The sequence below is a fragment of the Balaenoptera physalus genome, assembly GCF_965194825.1.
Source record: "Balaenoptera physalus genome assembly, chromosome: 13".
Taxonomy (NCBI): Eukaryota; Metazoa; Chordata; class Mammalia; order Artiodactyla; family Balaenopteridae; genus Balaenoptera; species Balaenoptera physalus.
The window spans coordinates 64,389,018-64,406,530 of record NC_138892.1 but is presented as its reverse complement, the minus strand read 5'-3'; the positions used below and the strand labels follow the sequence as shown (position 1 = coordinate 64,406,530).

General features: G+C 40.8%; 1 protein-coding gene across 4 annotated transcripts in view; it reads right to left on the bottom strand.

Moving 5' to 3' along the window:
• Nucleotides 1-5,382: 5,382 nt before the first annotated feature.
• The window catches only part of CERS5 (ceramide synthase 5), a 34,512-nt gene continuing 22,381 nt past the window's right edge, over nucleotides 5,383-17,513 (bottom strand). For 2 of the 4 annotated variants that reach the window (XM_082421436.1, XM_082421439.1), the window contains 9 exons: nucleotides 16,289-16,394; nucleotides 15,547-15,677; nucleotides 14,783-14,840; nucleotides 12,480-12,530; nucleotides 11,704-11,796; nucleotides 9,929-10,057; nucleotides 9,721-9,827; nucleotides 8,767-8,923; nucleotides 5,383-6,271 (listed from right to left, as the gene is read on the bottom strand). In XM_082421436.1, the coding sequence (XP_082277562.1) occupies nucleotides 6,095-6,271; nucleotides 8,767-8,923; nucleotides 9,721-9,827; nucleotides 9,929-10,057; nucleotides 11,704-11,796; nucleotides 12,480-12,530; nucleotides 14,783-14,840; nucleotides 15,547-15,677; nucleotides 16,289-16,394 (1,009 nt within the window). In that variant the 3' untranslated portion in view covers nucleotides 5,383-6,094. Of the gene's footprint in view, nucleotides 6,272-7,823; nucleotides 7,933-8,006; nucleotides 8,491-8,766; nucleotides 8,924-9,720; nucleotides 9,828-9,928; nucleotides 10,058-11,703; nucleotides 11,797-12,479; nucleotides 12,531-14,782; nucleotides 14,841-15,546; nucleotides 15,678-16,288; nucleotides 16,395-17,513 lie in introns of those variants that run through there. The other 2 variants (XM_082421438.1, XM_082421437.1) reach the window with 2 other exon arrangements.

Genomic DNA, 17,513 nt, shown 5'->3' with positions numbered 1-17,513 from the left:
CCCCAAAAAACTAAAAATGAAAATAACATATGATCCAACAATTCCACCCCTGGGTATATACCTGAAGAAAATGAAAACACTAATTTGAAAAGATATATGTATCCCAATGTTCATAGCAGCTTTATTTAAAGTAGCCAAGATATGGAAGCAACTAATGTGTCCATCAACAGATGAATGGATAAAGAAAATGTGGTGTGTGTGTGTGTGTGTGTGTGTGTATATATATATATATATATACATATATATAAAATGGAATATTACTCAGCTGTAAAGAATGAAAATTAGCCATTTGCAACAACACAGATGGACCTGGAGGGTATTATGCTAAGTGAAATAAGGTAGAGAAAGACAAATACTCTATGTTGTCACTTATATGTGGAATCTAAAAAATATATACCTGAAGCTGATATAATATAAATCAACAATACTTTAATTTTTAAAAAAAGATGGAGTAAGAGGGCAGTCTTTCTGTCTACTTGACTGTCTTTGAGCTGGACACTGGTCTTCTCCTGCCTATGGAGTTGGACTGTGACTTACACCACCAGCTTTCCTGGTTGTCAGGCTTTTGGACTCAGATTGGAACTATACCATCAGCCTTCCCGGATCTCCAGCTTGCTGACTGCAGATCCTGAGATTTCTCAGCCTCCAAAACCATATGAACCAATTCCCTATAATAAATTTTTTTAAAATTTATACATAAATATATATATGCCCTACTGGTTCAGACTAATAGATCCATATTAACAGGAAAACTTAGCTCTTCATTTTAATTGCTGTATAATATTCCAATTATATGAGTAAATCAATTTATTCCATTCCTCTAGTGAAAGATCAGAGTCTCTTCCACTTTTTCCCTCTTATAAACAGCAATGCAATGAATACCCTTGTACTAGTTTCTATAAAAGACCAATTACTAAGATTTAGCTTTACTAGTTAAGTTGCTTTTCCAAAGCAGTTATGTCAATGTCACTCTCACCAGCAACATTTCCTCATTCTGTTGGTGTCAAGGGGTTTCTATTCATTTTAATTTACATATCATGGATTTCCAGTAAGGTGATCACCTTTTTATTGATTATCCATTGGCATATTCACCCTCTAGGAATTACCTATTCATATCCTTTGCTCCCTCCCCCTCTCCTTTTCTTGCTATTGGTTGTCTTTGTCATTTTTTAAATTATTCATACTCTGGATACTTGTATTTTGTTAGTTATATGTGCTGCAGGTTTGAGGAAATCTTTTGGAACTTTTTTATTTGGTGGGGGGTGGTGGTGGTAGTGTAAGAATCCCACATTGTTTGCATCGTCATGTACAGGTCTTTCCAGAGCAGTCCCATAGATAATTGATCTGAAATCAATTTTCCTGCAAGTTCTTTTTTTTTTCTTTTTTTTAAACATCTTTATTGGAGTATAATTGCTTCACAATGGTGTGTCAGTTTCTGCTCTATAACAAAGTGAATCAGCTATACATATACATACATTCCCATATCTCCTCCCTCCTGCATCTCCCTCCTTCCCACCCTCCCCATCCCACCCTTCTAGGTGGCCACAAAGCACTGAGCTGATCTCCCTGTGCTATGCAGCTGCTTCCCACTAGCTATCTATTTTACATTTGGTAGTGTATATATGTCCATGCCACTCTCTCACTTTGTCACATCTTACCCTTCCCCCTCCCCATATCCTCAAGTCCATTCTCTAGTAGGTCTGTCTTTATTCCCGTCTTGCCACTAGGTTCTTCATGACCTTTTATTTTTTCCCTTAGATTCCATATATATGTGTTAGCATACTGTATTTGTTTATCTCTTTCTGACTTACTTCACTCTGTATGACAGACTCTGACTCCATCCACCTCACTACAAATAACTCCATTTCGTTTCTTTTTATGGCTGAGTAATATTCCATTGTACATATGTGCCACATCTTTATCCATTCATCCGATGATGGACATTTAGGTTAAAAATATGGAACGCTTCACGAATTTGTGTGTCATCCTTGCGCAGGGGCCATGCTAATCTTCTCTGTATCGTTCCAATTTTAGTATATGTGCTGCCGAAGCGAGCACTTCCTGCAAGTTCTTACCTGGGGATGGGGTTGGAGGTTGTCATGTTTCCCAGACCACACAGGAAGTATACATTCAGGTTCTCAGAGTCACATGAAGTGTGGGCCCAGAACTTGAGAAAATTCTCAAGAGCATCCTGACTACACAAGCATTCAAATTTCTTTGCTTTCTCCTTTTGCCAACTGTGTGAATTTTTGAGTTTCCCCCTTTTGCTGTTGTTCTTTCCGGGTCCCAGCTTTAACTGGAGGTCTCAGTTCCAGCTTCCTGCATGGGGCCACAATCTTGTCTCTTGTCAGCATTAAAACCCAGGTCCTTAGGTTATATTCTCCTCTCCCTTCAGTAACTGCATCAGCTGTTTTGCCTTCTGCTCTAGTTTTCAATACCTTTGCATCTTTTGTGTCCCTTTCTTGGAAGCTCAGCTGTGCATTAAAGAAAAAAAAAAACACACCACAACTTTATCCACCATTCCTGGATGTTTGTCTCAGGTTATTTTAGTCTACATTAAGACAGAACTGATAGCTTTCATATACTCCCATCTCTTCCAAACATAACACCTTCCTATTCCTGTTTTCCTGGCAAAGCTCTACTCATCTTTAATGGCCCAGCTCTACTTTCAAGTTTTCTCCCACCTTGCCAAGAATAATTTAGAATAGTTATCACATTGTATCATTTTTTTTTCCTTTCCTAACTGCAGTCTGAGATCTTTGAGGTAGAAACCAGATCTTGTTCATCTTTGTGTCCCCAGCTTCTCTGCCACAGTGCCTATCGTAAAGTAGGCACTAAATAAATATTTTATTGAACTGAAAATATCTTCCTGCAGGCATACTGGATCTAAAGTCTGAAGAACTTGGTTTAAAATCAGCATACTATCACCCACTAACCAAACTCATATGATTATTTTTAGGATTGTGATAATGCAAAAGCTCATGATACATTATAGGCAATCTAAGATGTTTGTGTTTTTTGAACAACTTCTGAGACTCAATTTTCTCACTGTGGCAGACTGAATTTTTCAAAGGTGAATGCAACCATACCTCCCATTGCCCATGCTCTTCTGCAGTGACCTCGCCACTGCTTCAAGAGGTAGAATCTATCTCACCACCCCCTTGTATCTAGGTGGTCCCTGTGACTACTTTGATCAACAGGATATAGTGGAGTAATGTGTGCCAGTTCCAGTCAACATTCTTCTTTTTTTTCCTGGCCACACCGCTCGGCTTGCAGGATCTTAGCTCCCCTACCAGGGATTGAACCTGGGCCACCAGGGAAAGCGCTGGCGGCCCTAACCACTAGACCACCAGGGAATTCCCCCAGTCAACATTCTTAATTGGCCTAGTGACTTCTGCTCCCTGCATCATGGAATGCAACCAGCCAAGGCATGGAAAGGTCATGTTTAGGTACGTTAGTTGACAGCCCCGACAGAGTTCTTAGGGAACAGCCAGCATTAACTTCTAGCCACACTAGTTAATCACCTTTGACATCCAGCTCAGTTGAGTCTTTAAACTACTCCATTCCCAGCTGCCATCTGACTGCAACCACATGAGATATTTCCAACTGGGCTCATTCAACCAACCAAACCATGAGAAATAATAATTGTTCTTTCAAGCCACTATGTTTTCAGGTGGTTAGTTACATAGTAATAGACAATCAGAACATTCATTTATGGAATGGGGATAATAATCCCCACTTTTACAGAAGTGTTCTGAAGTTCACGTTTTGATGTTGTGAAATCATCTTCAGAGCAGTTAAGCACTATACAAACGTGTTATCTTTTCAATAAATAATAAAGTTAAAACTCTTTTACATTCAACAGAGGAGAGGTAATGCCTTGCTTCTCTTACAAATATTCCTAGTTCTCGGGTAGGGATGATGGGTCTGCATCTAACCTGCTCTGCACTGATTTGGGGCCTTCCTCTCAGGCATAAAACCTTCCCAGGCCATCTATAAAACTGGCCTCATGACAGTCTTGCTGCCCCCCGTTAACACTATTATCTTCCGGCTCTGTATTCAAACTCCCTAGCAACCTCTCTCTCATCTCCCATTCTAACTATATGCATACAGTTCCTCTTCAGAACAAGACCCTGTTCCTATAACTGACCCTAATGTCAATTCACTCATCCAAGGCTAACTCTAATCAGTCTATGCCTCTGGCTAAACGTTTCTTCAACAACTATTTTTCCTCATATGAAGTCTTGGGAAGTGTTACAGTATAGTGGTTAAGAATAGAGACTCTGAGTTTGATTCTTTACTAGCTGTTTGAATTTAGGCAAGTTAACCTATTTTGCTGTATTTTAATCATATGTAAAGTGCTTAGTACAGTACCTGGCATGTAATAAAGAGCTATGTGTTAGCAATTATTACTTTAATTATTATACCACTTGGTTGCACCTTGTGTCAGATTAACTGGGCCAACTAATTCAGATTGTATTTACAAAGCAATTGTTCAAATTTCAAAAGGCAATATAAATACCTTGTCTGACTTTCAAAAGCATTTTCATTCATATTTCATAATTACTAATTTATTCAACAATACGGCAAATTGAGGAACTAAATGTAAGACCCTAGTCTTTTAGTCTTCCTGACTAGCTCTGACCAAATAACTATGTAAGACTTTTTAGAACTTAATTTTTCCATGCCCTATAGTAAGTCTTTTTAAAATCCAGCCACTCAGTAAGTTTAGTAGAATCAATATCCCAATAATGTCAATGAACATCAAATGAGTTATCTGATTCTTGGAATAACCTACTTCTTTCCATTTTTATCCATCTCCCTAACAATGAAGCACACCATATGTCTTAATGTACACAAATATCTGGAAATATTTTGGTAATCTGAATATTCACTAAATGGAAAACTATTCTAAGAGATGAATACTACTATTAGTAATTTTGCCTTGACCTCAACTAGAGAAAAATCTAGATTAGGAAGACTGTTTCTCCATAGGCTAAAAGAGAAAACAGAACTAAAAGAGAACACATCTGCTTAGACTCACTTATCGCAATCTTAAGATGTTAACTGGCAGTCTCTGTATTCAATAAAATGGGAAATACAGGAAATACTCAAGGTGTCTTAGCTCTTCAACCACAGCCTTTGTTGCTTTAGTAATATACATGCTTTCATCTGCTCAGTATTTTTTCTTATGGTCACTACACATGTTTATTTTTTCTTAAAATATAAAGCCCTAAAATGCAGGCACTCTCTTTCCAGCATGCACAGAAAGGAAAAACTTGGTGTCCAATGGCCTCTAGAATCAGACCTGAAAAAGTTCTTAATTAGATTATGGGTTCAGGGGATTGGGGACAGAGTCACTAAAGAGGTTGAGACAGCAGATGAGGGTTGAAGCACTTTTAATCACAGAAGAGTAAACAATAGTATAAACCGTTAACAGCTCACCCAGTGGCTGCTGTCCTCCAGCCCTCAGCTCACCTGCTCCTCCCACCCCCCCCACTCCCTGCGTACCACTGAATAAAGAGCAGGGTATCTATCAGCAGCTGTCCATCACTACCAGGTGGCAGGAAGGGGACCTAACTAGGGGCCACAGCAATCCTGGCCATCCATTCATGGTTGTCTGTTTCTATATAACGTCATGTGAAACATTCCAGCTCCAAAGGAAGAACAGTGCAGAAACCTGGAGCTGAACTTAGCTGCTCCATTCAGATGGCCAGAGCTTCAAGAGCCACGGGCAACAAGGGAGGGGACTCTCTGGAGCCAGCATAATTCAAGATGCAGCCAAATCTGGGACTGAGGTGGGTTCAAAGGGGACCAGGCTTGTGCCCCAACCTAGGCAACGAAACTCACGCATATGCACAAATACATATGCACACGTGCGCACATATGCACACACGCACGCACACACACAGAGCAAATAACATTACTGAAAGAACCTGGAGGCTATTAAATACAAAATGGCAGAGTTTTTTTAAAAAAAGTGAAAATATTTGCTTCTTTGATTCTCCTCAGTGCCCTGCACACCCCCTAGTCACAGGAGTGCAGATGCGGGGATGCCCAGAGAAGTGGGTTGCCAGCAGCCCTACAAGTCCATCTATGCTGAAGTCCCCATACCAACCACCTTACTCTTCAGCCAGTAGCTGCCTCCCATGTGACCATTCACCCGACCGGCACCATTGCTGGAGCTGCGGCCACAGGGGCCTTTTGTGCTACTGGTCATATCTTCTTCTTCTGAGCTGCTCTCCACATCACTGCGATCATCCTTAGATACCTGGGTGGGATGGGGCCAAAGGTAGAAAAGGTAAGGACAGAACTTTTCTAGAATCATAAGACAGACAAAGCCCACAGAGCCCATGTTTGGGCACTGCTCCCAATCTGGCCTACTTTCTGGTGGTAAAATACTATCTGGACCACAGAGACTGTTGTGAATATCCTTTGCCTGCTTTCTGGGTTTCTCTCTCATCATCTCTAATTCCGTTCTCAATGGAATAAGTAGCCATCTTGGTAGAGGAGTTTATCTTTCAGGACCAGCCTAAAAGAGCTGAAATCATTCACCCAGTCATGGTTTAGGTTTGAAGGAAACTCCACAGATACCCTTTCTCCTCCTGTACCTCAAAAAAGAAAAGGCCAACACAAACAATACATATGGCTGTCATCATTGCTTCTGTCTTCTGGTGGTGTGGCCACTGCAGTTTTGGTTATTCAGAGTTTTGCTTTATCCCCAAAGCTGATCCACAACTGGGCTCTTCCTGGGCTCAACTATCAACACCCTATGACTAGTGTCATAGGGTGTTGATAGTTACTCCTCTTGAGCAACCCCAAGATACACAGTATGGTGAAAAGAAAAGCAGACTGGCAGTCAGCGAGTAAAAATTCCCAGTCCCAATCATGCTACTCTCTATGACTCTTTGCCTTTCAACCTGAGCTTTTTGTTCTATATTTTCAAACGAAGGATTTGGATTAGAGCAGTGTTTTTCAATCTGAACTATCCTGCATGCCAAGCAAAGTATTTCAGATTCTCTACCGTGGACCATGAAAGTAAAGGAGAGAAACCCAGTGAAACCTATGTCAGACTTTTGCCCTCCCGAACTGAAGGATAATAAATGTGTGGGTTTTTTTTTTTTAAAGTAACTAAGAGAAGGGGGTGAGAAGGAAACAAAACTACAATTGCTGTTGCCAAGGGGTGGGGTAATTGCTTTGGTTAGATCTAAGATTCTATGGTTTATTATAGCTATCGACCTCTGAACCCAGATAACGAACTGATTATCTGATCTTTAGGAAATTTCCACCAGAGGGCAGTGTGTCTAGATTTGAGGGAAAGGGAGGCTCAAAAAGGAGGGGGGCGGTGGGTGGGTGGGAAGGAAAGGAAAACAGAAAGGGAAAAAAAAATGAGTAGACTCTAATCTTGCCTCAATTTAGGAAAAAGAATCTGGCAACTTGAGCTCCATGCAACAATGGCCCAACCTGAGCTCAATATAAAATGGCAGAGTTTTTTAAAGAAGTGAAAATATTTGCTTCTTTGATTCTCCTCAGTGCCCTGCACACCCCCTAGTCACAGGAGTGCAGATGTGGGGAGGCCCAGAGGAGTAGGTTGCCAACAGCCCTACAAGTCCGTCTATGCTGAAGTCCCCATACCAACCACCTCACTCTTCAGCCAGTAGCTGCCTCCCATGTGACCATTCATCCGACCTGCACCGTAGCTGGAGTCAGCAGAGATACATGCTCTGATACAACCCAGGGAAACAGAAAGGAAAGCAGGAAGGAAGAGAAACACATTCAGACAGACATGCTTCACTGAACACTAGACGCACAGATACACTTACATGCAAGAGATGAAACTGTCCAGCTCCCACCAGGCATAGAAAAAAGGAAGGAGGTGAGAAAAGAGTGGAGAGTACAGAGTCTGGGTCTAATCCTTCCTGGATAGGTCACCTGGTCAGGAAAGAGCAGGGGAGAAGAGAGATGTCCAGTAGCTACAGCAAGATGCACAGGCACACTGAGCAAGTTCTGAAACCAATTGCAGCCATAAAGAATAGTGACACAAGGGATCATATATTCCTGGGAAACATTCCATCCCTTTGTCCTAGAGTCAGTGTATCCTCTACCAGAGCCCCTCCCCTTGGGATTGTGTATTACCGAAGCCTGAATCCCCAGCCCGCAGGCTAATCACAGTCTGATTGCTTCAGAATTTGCAAAATTCAGTTATGAGTTTTATCACTGAATGATCTTTGTGCTTTTGGGCTCTTGGCATAAGATGGGTACTTGAAACCCTGAAGACCTATCTCACTTAAGACCCCTGCCTCATCCAACAGTAAGGTGAGATTGGTACTTAGTCCCTTACATAAACCATATCTTGAACATCACAGTGTGGCCATCTTGGGGTGGCTTGCGACTTACCAAACTACTCCTAGGCAGTCTAACATCTCTGCTTTTATACAGTTTATACCTTGGAGCTCTGCATATGATTTCCTTTGAAAAAAGGCTCCCATGCTAAAAACAAAAATATGAAATCCACGAAGTAGGTAGGTAAGGGGTAGGAAATGGTTGAGGTCATCTCCAAACCTAATCCTGTTTATTATTTTACAATGATCATTCCTAAGGGACAGGAAGAAGGCAGATCCTTCCTCTGACATCTAAGTCATGTCTTAGATGGCTAAATACTCATACTTAAAGAAAAGATGGAAACTTCGGAGCCCTAGGCTCTTTGCTGGGTAATACCTATTTTCCCACCCAGCCCCAAAGAAAGAAGCCATCTTTCATCCTCACCTTTCCTCGGATCAAGGCTTTGAAAGCAATTCGTGCAATTAGGTAGGACCAGATGACATGCAGAACCTGTAGGATCAGGAGAAGGCCATTGAAGAGCCACCAGGAGGGATAGGGCCCGATCATCTCCCAACTCTCAAAGAGGGTCGTGTTCAGAATCCTGTAAGAGGGAGGCCAATGGTCAGATTCCAGAGTCAAAGCCAGACAGATAGGGATGAAGCTGAATTCCCTGGAAAGCAGAACCTTGTGTTTTCTCCCCATACCTTCTATCAGTTGAAGTTCCAGAGATATTCATCCACAGTGAGAAAAGAATAAAGAAAGGGGCCCATGGAGTTTTCTATCTTTAGGGATAAGGAAAGATATAGAAATCTTAGCAACTGATAGAATAAGTCATATTATTAATCACTTCAAATATACAGAGTTTCACAAATTTGGGACACCAATTTTAATCATAATCCTAGGAATTACTCAGATCCTCAGGCACATATAGGACAGCTGGTAGCTGATTCCCTCAGACTAAGGAGAATCTCCAACCCACAGAGTCAATGACTTTGTATCATAAAGTAGTGAGTGTAGAAGTGAGAGTGGTGTATGTGTGTGTTGGTCGGAGTGGGAGACAGGGTATAGAGCAGGAAAACAAGCAAGAGCCTGAGAATTTTGTAATCAGTACAAAAGAAGGCAAAGGAATTACTTAGGCATAAAATGAAGACTGCTCCTCAGAGATGAGTCAGGAGAGCCACAGCTAAGTGAGCTGGATGCTCTCAGTCTAGATCACACCTCACTAGTGCAAGGGAAATGAGGTCCTTTGAGAGTCCATAAAGGGTCAGGTTAGGTCAAGGAAGAAGCAGAGCAATATTTAGGGTTAGGGAACCTTGGTGGTCTGTTCCCTAAACTGGTGAAAGGTATCACCAGTTTATGGCTACGTATCTACCATAGCTCCACAGCCCTAACACTTACCAGAATGGATAGATTCCTAGACGAGTCACCACAAAAATAGCACTGAAGATCACAAAAAGGGTGTCACAGAGACGCTGATACTTGGCATAATTGGCCAGCTTGGCTGCCTGGAGAAAGGAAGACAAGAATTGAGCTGGGGAGAAAGCCAGTTCTCAGGAAGAAAAGTAAAGAAAGAGGAATAGTGAGGAAAGGGGGATTGGGGTCTTACCTCCAGCAAGAAGTCTGAGGCATCATGTAGACACATGACCAGAGTTCCCACTCGAACCATGTTGTTGATGTAGGAGAAGGTAATGAGCCCAATGGTGGCCAAGTGATGCACAAACATGATCAGGAAGTCCTAGGAAGGAATGGAAATAAAACAGGCAGGTAAAGGGAAGGCCATAGAGCTGCCGGCCAACTCAATGTCCTGCACTGTTCTCAGAGGGTCTTATCCCACCCCTTAGAAGTTCCATTTTGTTTAAATTCTCCCTCAAGGAGCTGCCTAACATTTGACCCAAAACTCTCTACGTCAATGACTGACCCATAATCTACGTTAATATAGCTCAAAACACAGAAAAGAATAATTTTCTTTGGTAGTTGCAGAACATGTAGAGCTTGGATGCTGAGCTGACACTTGGAAATAATTTCCCAGGTGGTAGTAAGGCATACAAGCCTTAGATATTTCAGATATCCTTGAAAGTCTAAGACTCTTCTGCTTCGATGAAGGAAATTTCAACCAAAGGGACCTAACGGAAAGGGGAGGTTTGTGAAGGGGGCAAAGCTAAACTATTCCAAAACATTTCAGAGACATGCTAAACCATCCATCTTACTACAAGCACTTCCTGCTTTCAGATTTAAAGCTCAAACTTCCTCTTGGGTTCAAATGCCAAGGTTAGTCCTGGAGAAATCTCTAAATACCTGAGTTATTGGACATATCTAATAAATACTTCCCAGCCCAGTGAGGGAGAGAGGGTGGGAGAGGGCAGGTAAATTTGCATCAGAGAAGCAAGGATATAAAGTCTGTGCTCTCCACAGAGACAGATACAATGGTGTATTTTAGCTCTTGAGTTGGGGATGACTTTACAAATACACATTCTAGAATGTTTTAAAACCAACATATGTATTACAAACCTTTTTATATGTGTCATGTATTAAAATAAAATTTTAGTAAGGAGACCTGTGTCTCCTAATCATAGGAGGGTGAAAGGCATCTGAATTGTGTATCAAGCTTCTAGGTTACACAACTAATAACCCAGATCAATTTCAATCCATTCCCACAAAGGCTAACCCTGATTTTCCTTACCAAAGATAACCACGAGTTAGTGACAGATTAGGGTTAGAGCTGCTGGAACTGCATTATGTCAGTTATGTCAGGACATCAGGACACCAATAAAAGGTGAAGATTCTGCCCTTTCTGTCTGCTTATAAAAAACTTAAGTCATTTCCAACTTTGCCACTCTGTGGGCAAGTCAACTCACTTCTCTGAATCTTCGTTTCCTAAACAGTAAGAAAAGGGTAAACTAAATCATCTAAAACCCCTTCCAATTGACATTCTTTAAGTAAGTGGGGTCACCAAGAAGGGAGAACAGAGAGGGAACAAGGGTCCCTAGTGCCAAACAAAAGCCAGATCTAGCTTTTCTGGAATCAAGGCTTTTCCTGGATCAGGCCTTACTATCCCTATGTCCTGAGCTTAGGGACAAAGCTCAGACTAAGTTTCCTGAGCTTTGGATATGTTAGAACCTTGGAGAAAATGAGGAAAAGGGTATGCTTCTTAGATGGTTAACTGTTTTCATCCTGGGCTGCCCTGAATGCCTCAAATATACTTCAGCATTAGTCAGGTCTCACTTCTGAGAACATTACAAAGAACTAAAGTCCCATTAAACCTACTTTCTCCCTCTTTTGTGGTCCCAATCAGGGCAGAGAATCTATCACAATGACAATAATGATAGCTGCTGGAAAGGAGGATGCAATAAGTCAGGGAGTTGAGGGAGCCAATGTCCTTACCTTTCTTTTAATGTCTGTAAACTGAGAAAACATAAGAGACCAATAGAAAGCCAATTCCATGATATAATAGTAATAAAGCCCATTTGTGAGAGGCTGGAAGAGAGAAAGAAGTAGTTAGAATACCAGCTAGTCAAAGACTCATTCCATCTCCCCAAATTTCTCCGTCTCAGAGGACCCATACCCCAAATTATTAAATAACCTTCCTCTCCATCATCTTCCAAGATCTGCAATAGCTAACAGACCTTGGATTGGTGCAGAGACTTAAACCTCTTCCCTTCCACATACACATCTTCAGCTCTCATCTTTCAGAGATCAGATAAGGTTAACACATACTATAGCACAATCAAATCAGTGTGTCTAGAATTCTGGGCAATTAGTGCTTTTCAGGGGATTAAATACACTGAGGCCTTTCTTTCTTCTACTGTTAGCAGCCCCCTGACATTTTTCTACTATGGACTAGAACCATAGTAGAAAATCTTGAGGGATAGGGACACATGAACCAGAAAGCACCTCATTAAGTGCCAGGAAGCTGTTTTTCTTTCCAGCCCAATTAGGGTGAATATAGGAACCTGGAACAAACAGATCACTGAATTTCACTGCTATGGGGACCCCAAAAATAGATACCCTGAATATATGACTCAAAGAGACTCAGTCCCTAATCCCTCAAGAATCCCAAGGAAATGTGTCATCTTCCCTTGGGACTGTCAATGTACTCTCCCCAACCCCATCTTACACACTTTCATAAGACCCCTGTCTTGAAAGGGCTCAGATCCTACCTGATAAGGGTAACTGTGCCAGCATTGTCGGGTGTCCCAGAACCAAGGCGACTAAGAGAAAACAGATAATCCAAGTCAGCCTTTAGAATTCTCCCCTGGCTCATCTATATAATCCCTTTCTCTCTATGCTTGGGGCAAAAGAGTTGGGAAAGAAAAAGGAATCCCTCTTGACAGAATTTAGGGTAACTAAACGACTAGACTTTTCTTCTAGAACAAGAAAGTGTTATTACAAAGAGAGAAACCATTCTTTGAGGTACGTAAGAGCAATGAGAGCTCTAGGATAGTTTCTGGAAACATCACAACCTGGAATATATAGGAAACTGGGAGGCAGGAAGACAATGATTTCATTTAATAACTGAAAGAGAGATTTCCATGCCAAAGATTCACAAGTCAAAAGTAATAATCTCGAATGGAGTTTCAATTAAGTCCATTTCATCTAAGTTGTTGAATTTATTACTATTAAATTGTTCATAATATTGTCTTATTATTCTTTCAATGTCTACAGGATATATAGTGATAGCTTCTTCTTTTTTTTTTTAATTTTTGGCCACACCCCGCAGCATGTGGGACCTTAGTTCCTCAACCAGGGATCGAACCTGCACCCCCTGCATTGGAAGGCGGAGTCTTAACATTGGACAACCAGGGAAATCCCCGTGATAGCCTCTTTTTCTCCCTGATACTGGTAATTTGTTTTCTTGCTTTTTTTCTAAGCGTTTATCAATTTTAATTAAACCTTTCAAAGAACCAACTTTTGGCTTTATTAATTTTCTCCATTATTTGTCTAATGCCTATTTCATTGATTTTTGCTTTTTTTTTCTTTTTCCTTTCCTTTAACTTACTTTGGGTTTACTTTGCTCTTCTTTTTCTGGATCTTAAAGTGAAAACTTAGGTCATTGATTTTAAAGCTTTATTCTTTTCTAATATAAACATTTAAAGTTATAAATTTCCTCGTAAGTATGCTTTAGCTACATGCCACACATTTTGGTATGTTGTATTTTCAGTATCATCCAATTCAAAATATTTTCTAATTTCCCTATGATTTCTTATTTGATCTTTGGATTATTTAGAAGAGTTGTTTAACTTCCAAATATTTCTCTAGATATCTTATTATTAGTTTGATTTCTATTTTAATCCCATTATGGTCAGAGAACATATTTTGTAAGATTTCAATATTTTAAAATTTGCTGAGGGCTTCCCTGGTGGCGCAGTCGTTAAGAATCCGCCTGCCAATGCAGGGGACACGGGTTTGAGCCCTGGTCCGGGAGGATCCCACGTGCCGCAGAGCAACTAAGCCCGTGCGCCACAACTACTGAGCCCACATGCCTAGAGCCCACAAGCCACAACTACTGAGCCCACGCGCCGCATCTACTGAAGCCCACGTGCTCTAGAGCCTGTGCTTGGCAACAAGAGAAGCCTGCGCACCGCAACGAAGAGTAGCCCCCACTCGCCGCAACTAGAGAAAACCCGCGCACAGCAATGAGGACCCAATGCAGCCAAAAATAATAAATAAATAAAAATAAATAAGTTTATTAAAAAATAAATAAATAAATAAAATTTGCTGAGACTAATATTTTGGCCTAACATATGGTCTTAGTTGGTGTTCCATGTGCACTTGAAAATAATACATATCCTTCAGCTGTTGGTGTAGTGTCCTATATATGTCAGTTAGGCCAAACTGGTTGATTGTGTTGTTTAAATCTTCTACATCTTCAGTGATTTTTGTCTAGTGATTTAGTCAATTACGAAGAGTATTAAAATCTCCAAATATGATCGTATATTTGTCTATTCTCTTCCTTTTCCCTTCTTTCTGCCTCTTTATGTTTCATGTATTTTGAAGCCTCAATTATTGCATTTAAAGGAAAACTGTGGTACAGTGAAAAAAAAAAAGAGGACTCATGAATCAAAAAGCCTGAAATTCTACTTTGACTCTGAAAATTAACTGAAAAGCAGGAATGATACCTGTTTTACCCACTTTAATGAGTTACTAACTTCATTTCTGTAATGTCTCCTCCTTGAAAGAACAGGACTTTGTCAAGTGCTTTGTAAACCATCACGTACTATGTTGATTTAATTAATTTTTTTATTATTAGCATTATTTATGGGAGAAACAGTAGTCACAAGGTTACTGATGTCAGGCCCCAGACAGAAGACAATCTATTTAGCTTATCACAAGAAAAAAAAAAAATCACAAGAAAAAAAAAAAAAGGGAGTGAGGGACAAAATCTAAAGGTATTTAACTCTTATCTTCAGGGATGTAGGCATGATTAGAACCCAAAGGAGAACCAGAGAAAGTTCAGACTCACCGACCAGAGAAATCTAACTCCATAGCAGAATATACATAAATAAAAAGTGAATCTCCACCTGGATGGGCAAGAAGTAGAAGTTAGATACATATTCACTCAAAAGAAAGTCTGTGAAGTAAAGAAGTCAAGATAGCAGATTTGGGGATAAGACAGTTACTGGTAAGAAATTAAGTTCCCATAATAGGGACAAATACTGTTACTGAAAAAGCCAAAGAGATAAAAATCTTCCAGCCTCTGTTTAAAATAGATTTCCACAAGTGTGTACTGGCTTTAGTAAACTTTTCTTCCATATTAGACTCCCTGATGATAGTGCCTATTATTATTATTTTTTTTGCATGACAATGAGAAATACAGTGCTCGGTGTCCAGAGGATAATTGGCAAAAACCCAGTGAAATGGATAATAGTATGTCCAGAAAAGGGATGCTTCCCACTAAAATGTCAATTTAGAGCAAGCTGGTATTATCTCTACCAAGGTGTACAAGGGTATGCATATCTACCTATGTAAGTGCCGGTATAGGAGTTCATTCCCAACTTATTTGGGAAAGGGGCACAAAATGGAACTACATCTAGCTTGGGGGCAAGCATGTCCAAGAAACTAAGGGTGATCAGGCTTCCAGTTCTCTTCTTCCCAGCCTATAACAGAGTTACCCCTCCACATCTATTGACTGTTATCCTAACAAGAGAAGTGATTTCCAAAAAGAAAACCTTAGTCCAGTCATACTCCACCCTTCTCCTCACTCCCCACCTCCTTCTGCACACCTACATGCTTTCACAGAATTTAGTGAGCGTTGGGGGCTTGTCCTGATTCCTCCGATGGCGAAACCAGCATTGGATTTTTCGGACATCCCAGTCCAGTTGCTTTGACAGGCCCTCCAGCCTTTTCTCATCAGGATACTGCAGATGTATGACCAGAGTCAGAACATCCCTTTTTCTTCAAACATCTCATTAAATCCCTTTGACTAGCTAAATGGCAAAGCGGCGATAACTATAGTGACTTAAGTAATGTTTTTCTTTCCAGCTTTCATCCCCAAAGTCATTTTTAGTACGAAGTACTATTTTACACATCAAGGACCTTTACCATTCATCTGTACACATCCTTGTTTGGTCTTCTCCCTCCAGCCCAAGCTAAGTAAAAAGAGATATTAAAACCTAACCGCAAAGGCTATCAGTACCATCTCCATTTGATTATGCAACTAGGTAATGACAAGAGCTGGAGCAGGGAAAAACAAAATCAAAATATGATGTGTGTCTAGGGGAGAAGGAGGGGTGGTGGCGGCTGCTAGGCCCAGAACTCAAATGTATGTAAACGTGACTTATTTAAGGGATCCTGGCCCAAAGGTATTTCCCTGAGTGGATAAAGTTTTCCTAATAGCTCTATTGACTACCCAAATGTGAAAGATCATCCCATCCTATCCCTACCCTTGGAAATACTTGCTCTTTTATCCTCCCCTGCCCTATGGGATAAACCCCCACACGAATCTTCCTCTGTTTCTTTGCCCACTTACCTTGGTAACAGATATGAACACCTTTTCAAGGATGGCATTAGGTTGGGCCTGATAAGGACCACTGTCCTGGATGCCAACATGGAGTGCACAGGGTTTGGCAATATACCTGTAATGGAGAAAACCCAAAAGCCAATTCTAAAAATGGTTTGCCAAGCATGAAGCAAAGATCCTGATTAGGGGACTGATAAGAGGAAAAAGGGGAAACACTTGGCTGGGAGCCAGGACTTTTTGATTTAGTCCTGGATTCTGCCATTGACTCATTTGAGAAGTGACCTGTTGAAGAAATATTGGAACATAAGCTCTCTTTCCATTTTTCCCTGGCTTCCCTTATCACATCTTGAGCTTTAGAGTCAGAGAGAGCTAGATCAAATCACTAGTCTACCATTTACTGCCTGTATGAACTTGGGCAACTTATTTAATCTTGCTAAAGCTCAGTTCTTTCATCTATAAGATTAAGATTCTTGCTACTCAACATAAGGCCAACAGATAAACAGCATTACTGGTTTTTCCTAGAAGCTTTTTAGAAATACAGAATCTTGAACCCCATCTCAGACCAGCAGAATCAGAATCTGCACTAACAAGATTCCCAGTGGATTCATATTCCCATTAAAATGTTAGAAGCGGGTCTACTTTACATGAATCTTGCAGGTACTATGATATTACATATATGAAGACCGTGACACAAGGAAAGTGCTTAATAAATGGTAATTTTCCTTATATCAAATGATCAAGAAGATCTTCATTGGAGGGAAAAGTAGAACTGAGACTGAGCTCTTCCTAAACAAAAATATCCCGGGTCATGGTCACCTTCCTGCCTAATCAAAAGACTATACGGAAATATTTAGAACTTTCAGGAGCTCTGAAGAAAGAAATTGGGAAACTACGAAGAGTGGTAAGAAAGAAATTACCTATTAGTACTCAATTCTAGTCCCAGATCTACCACTAATAAGTCACATAAATAAACTTGGTCAAGTCACTTAATTCTTGGGTTTTGGTTTTGTCGTCTAAAAGAAGGGGTTATATGAGATGACGTATAAGATTTTTTTTCTCGGGCTTCCCTGGTGCCGCAGTGGTTAAGAATCCACCTGCCAACGCAGGGGACATGGGTTCAATCCCTGGTCCGGGAAGATCCCACATGCCGCGGAGCAACTAAGCCCGTGTGCCACAACTACTGAGCCTGAGCTCTAGAGCCCGTGAGCCACAACTACTGAGCCCACGTGCCACA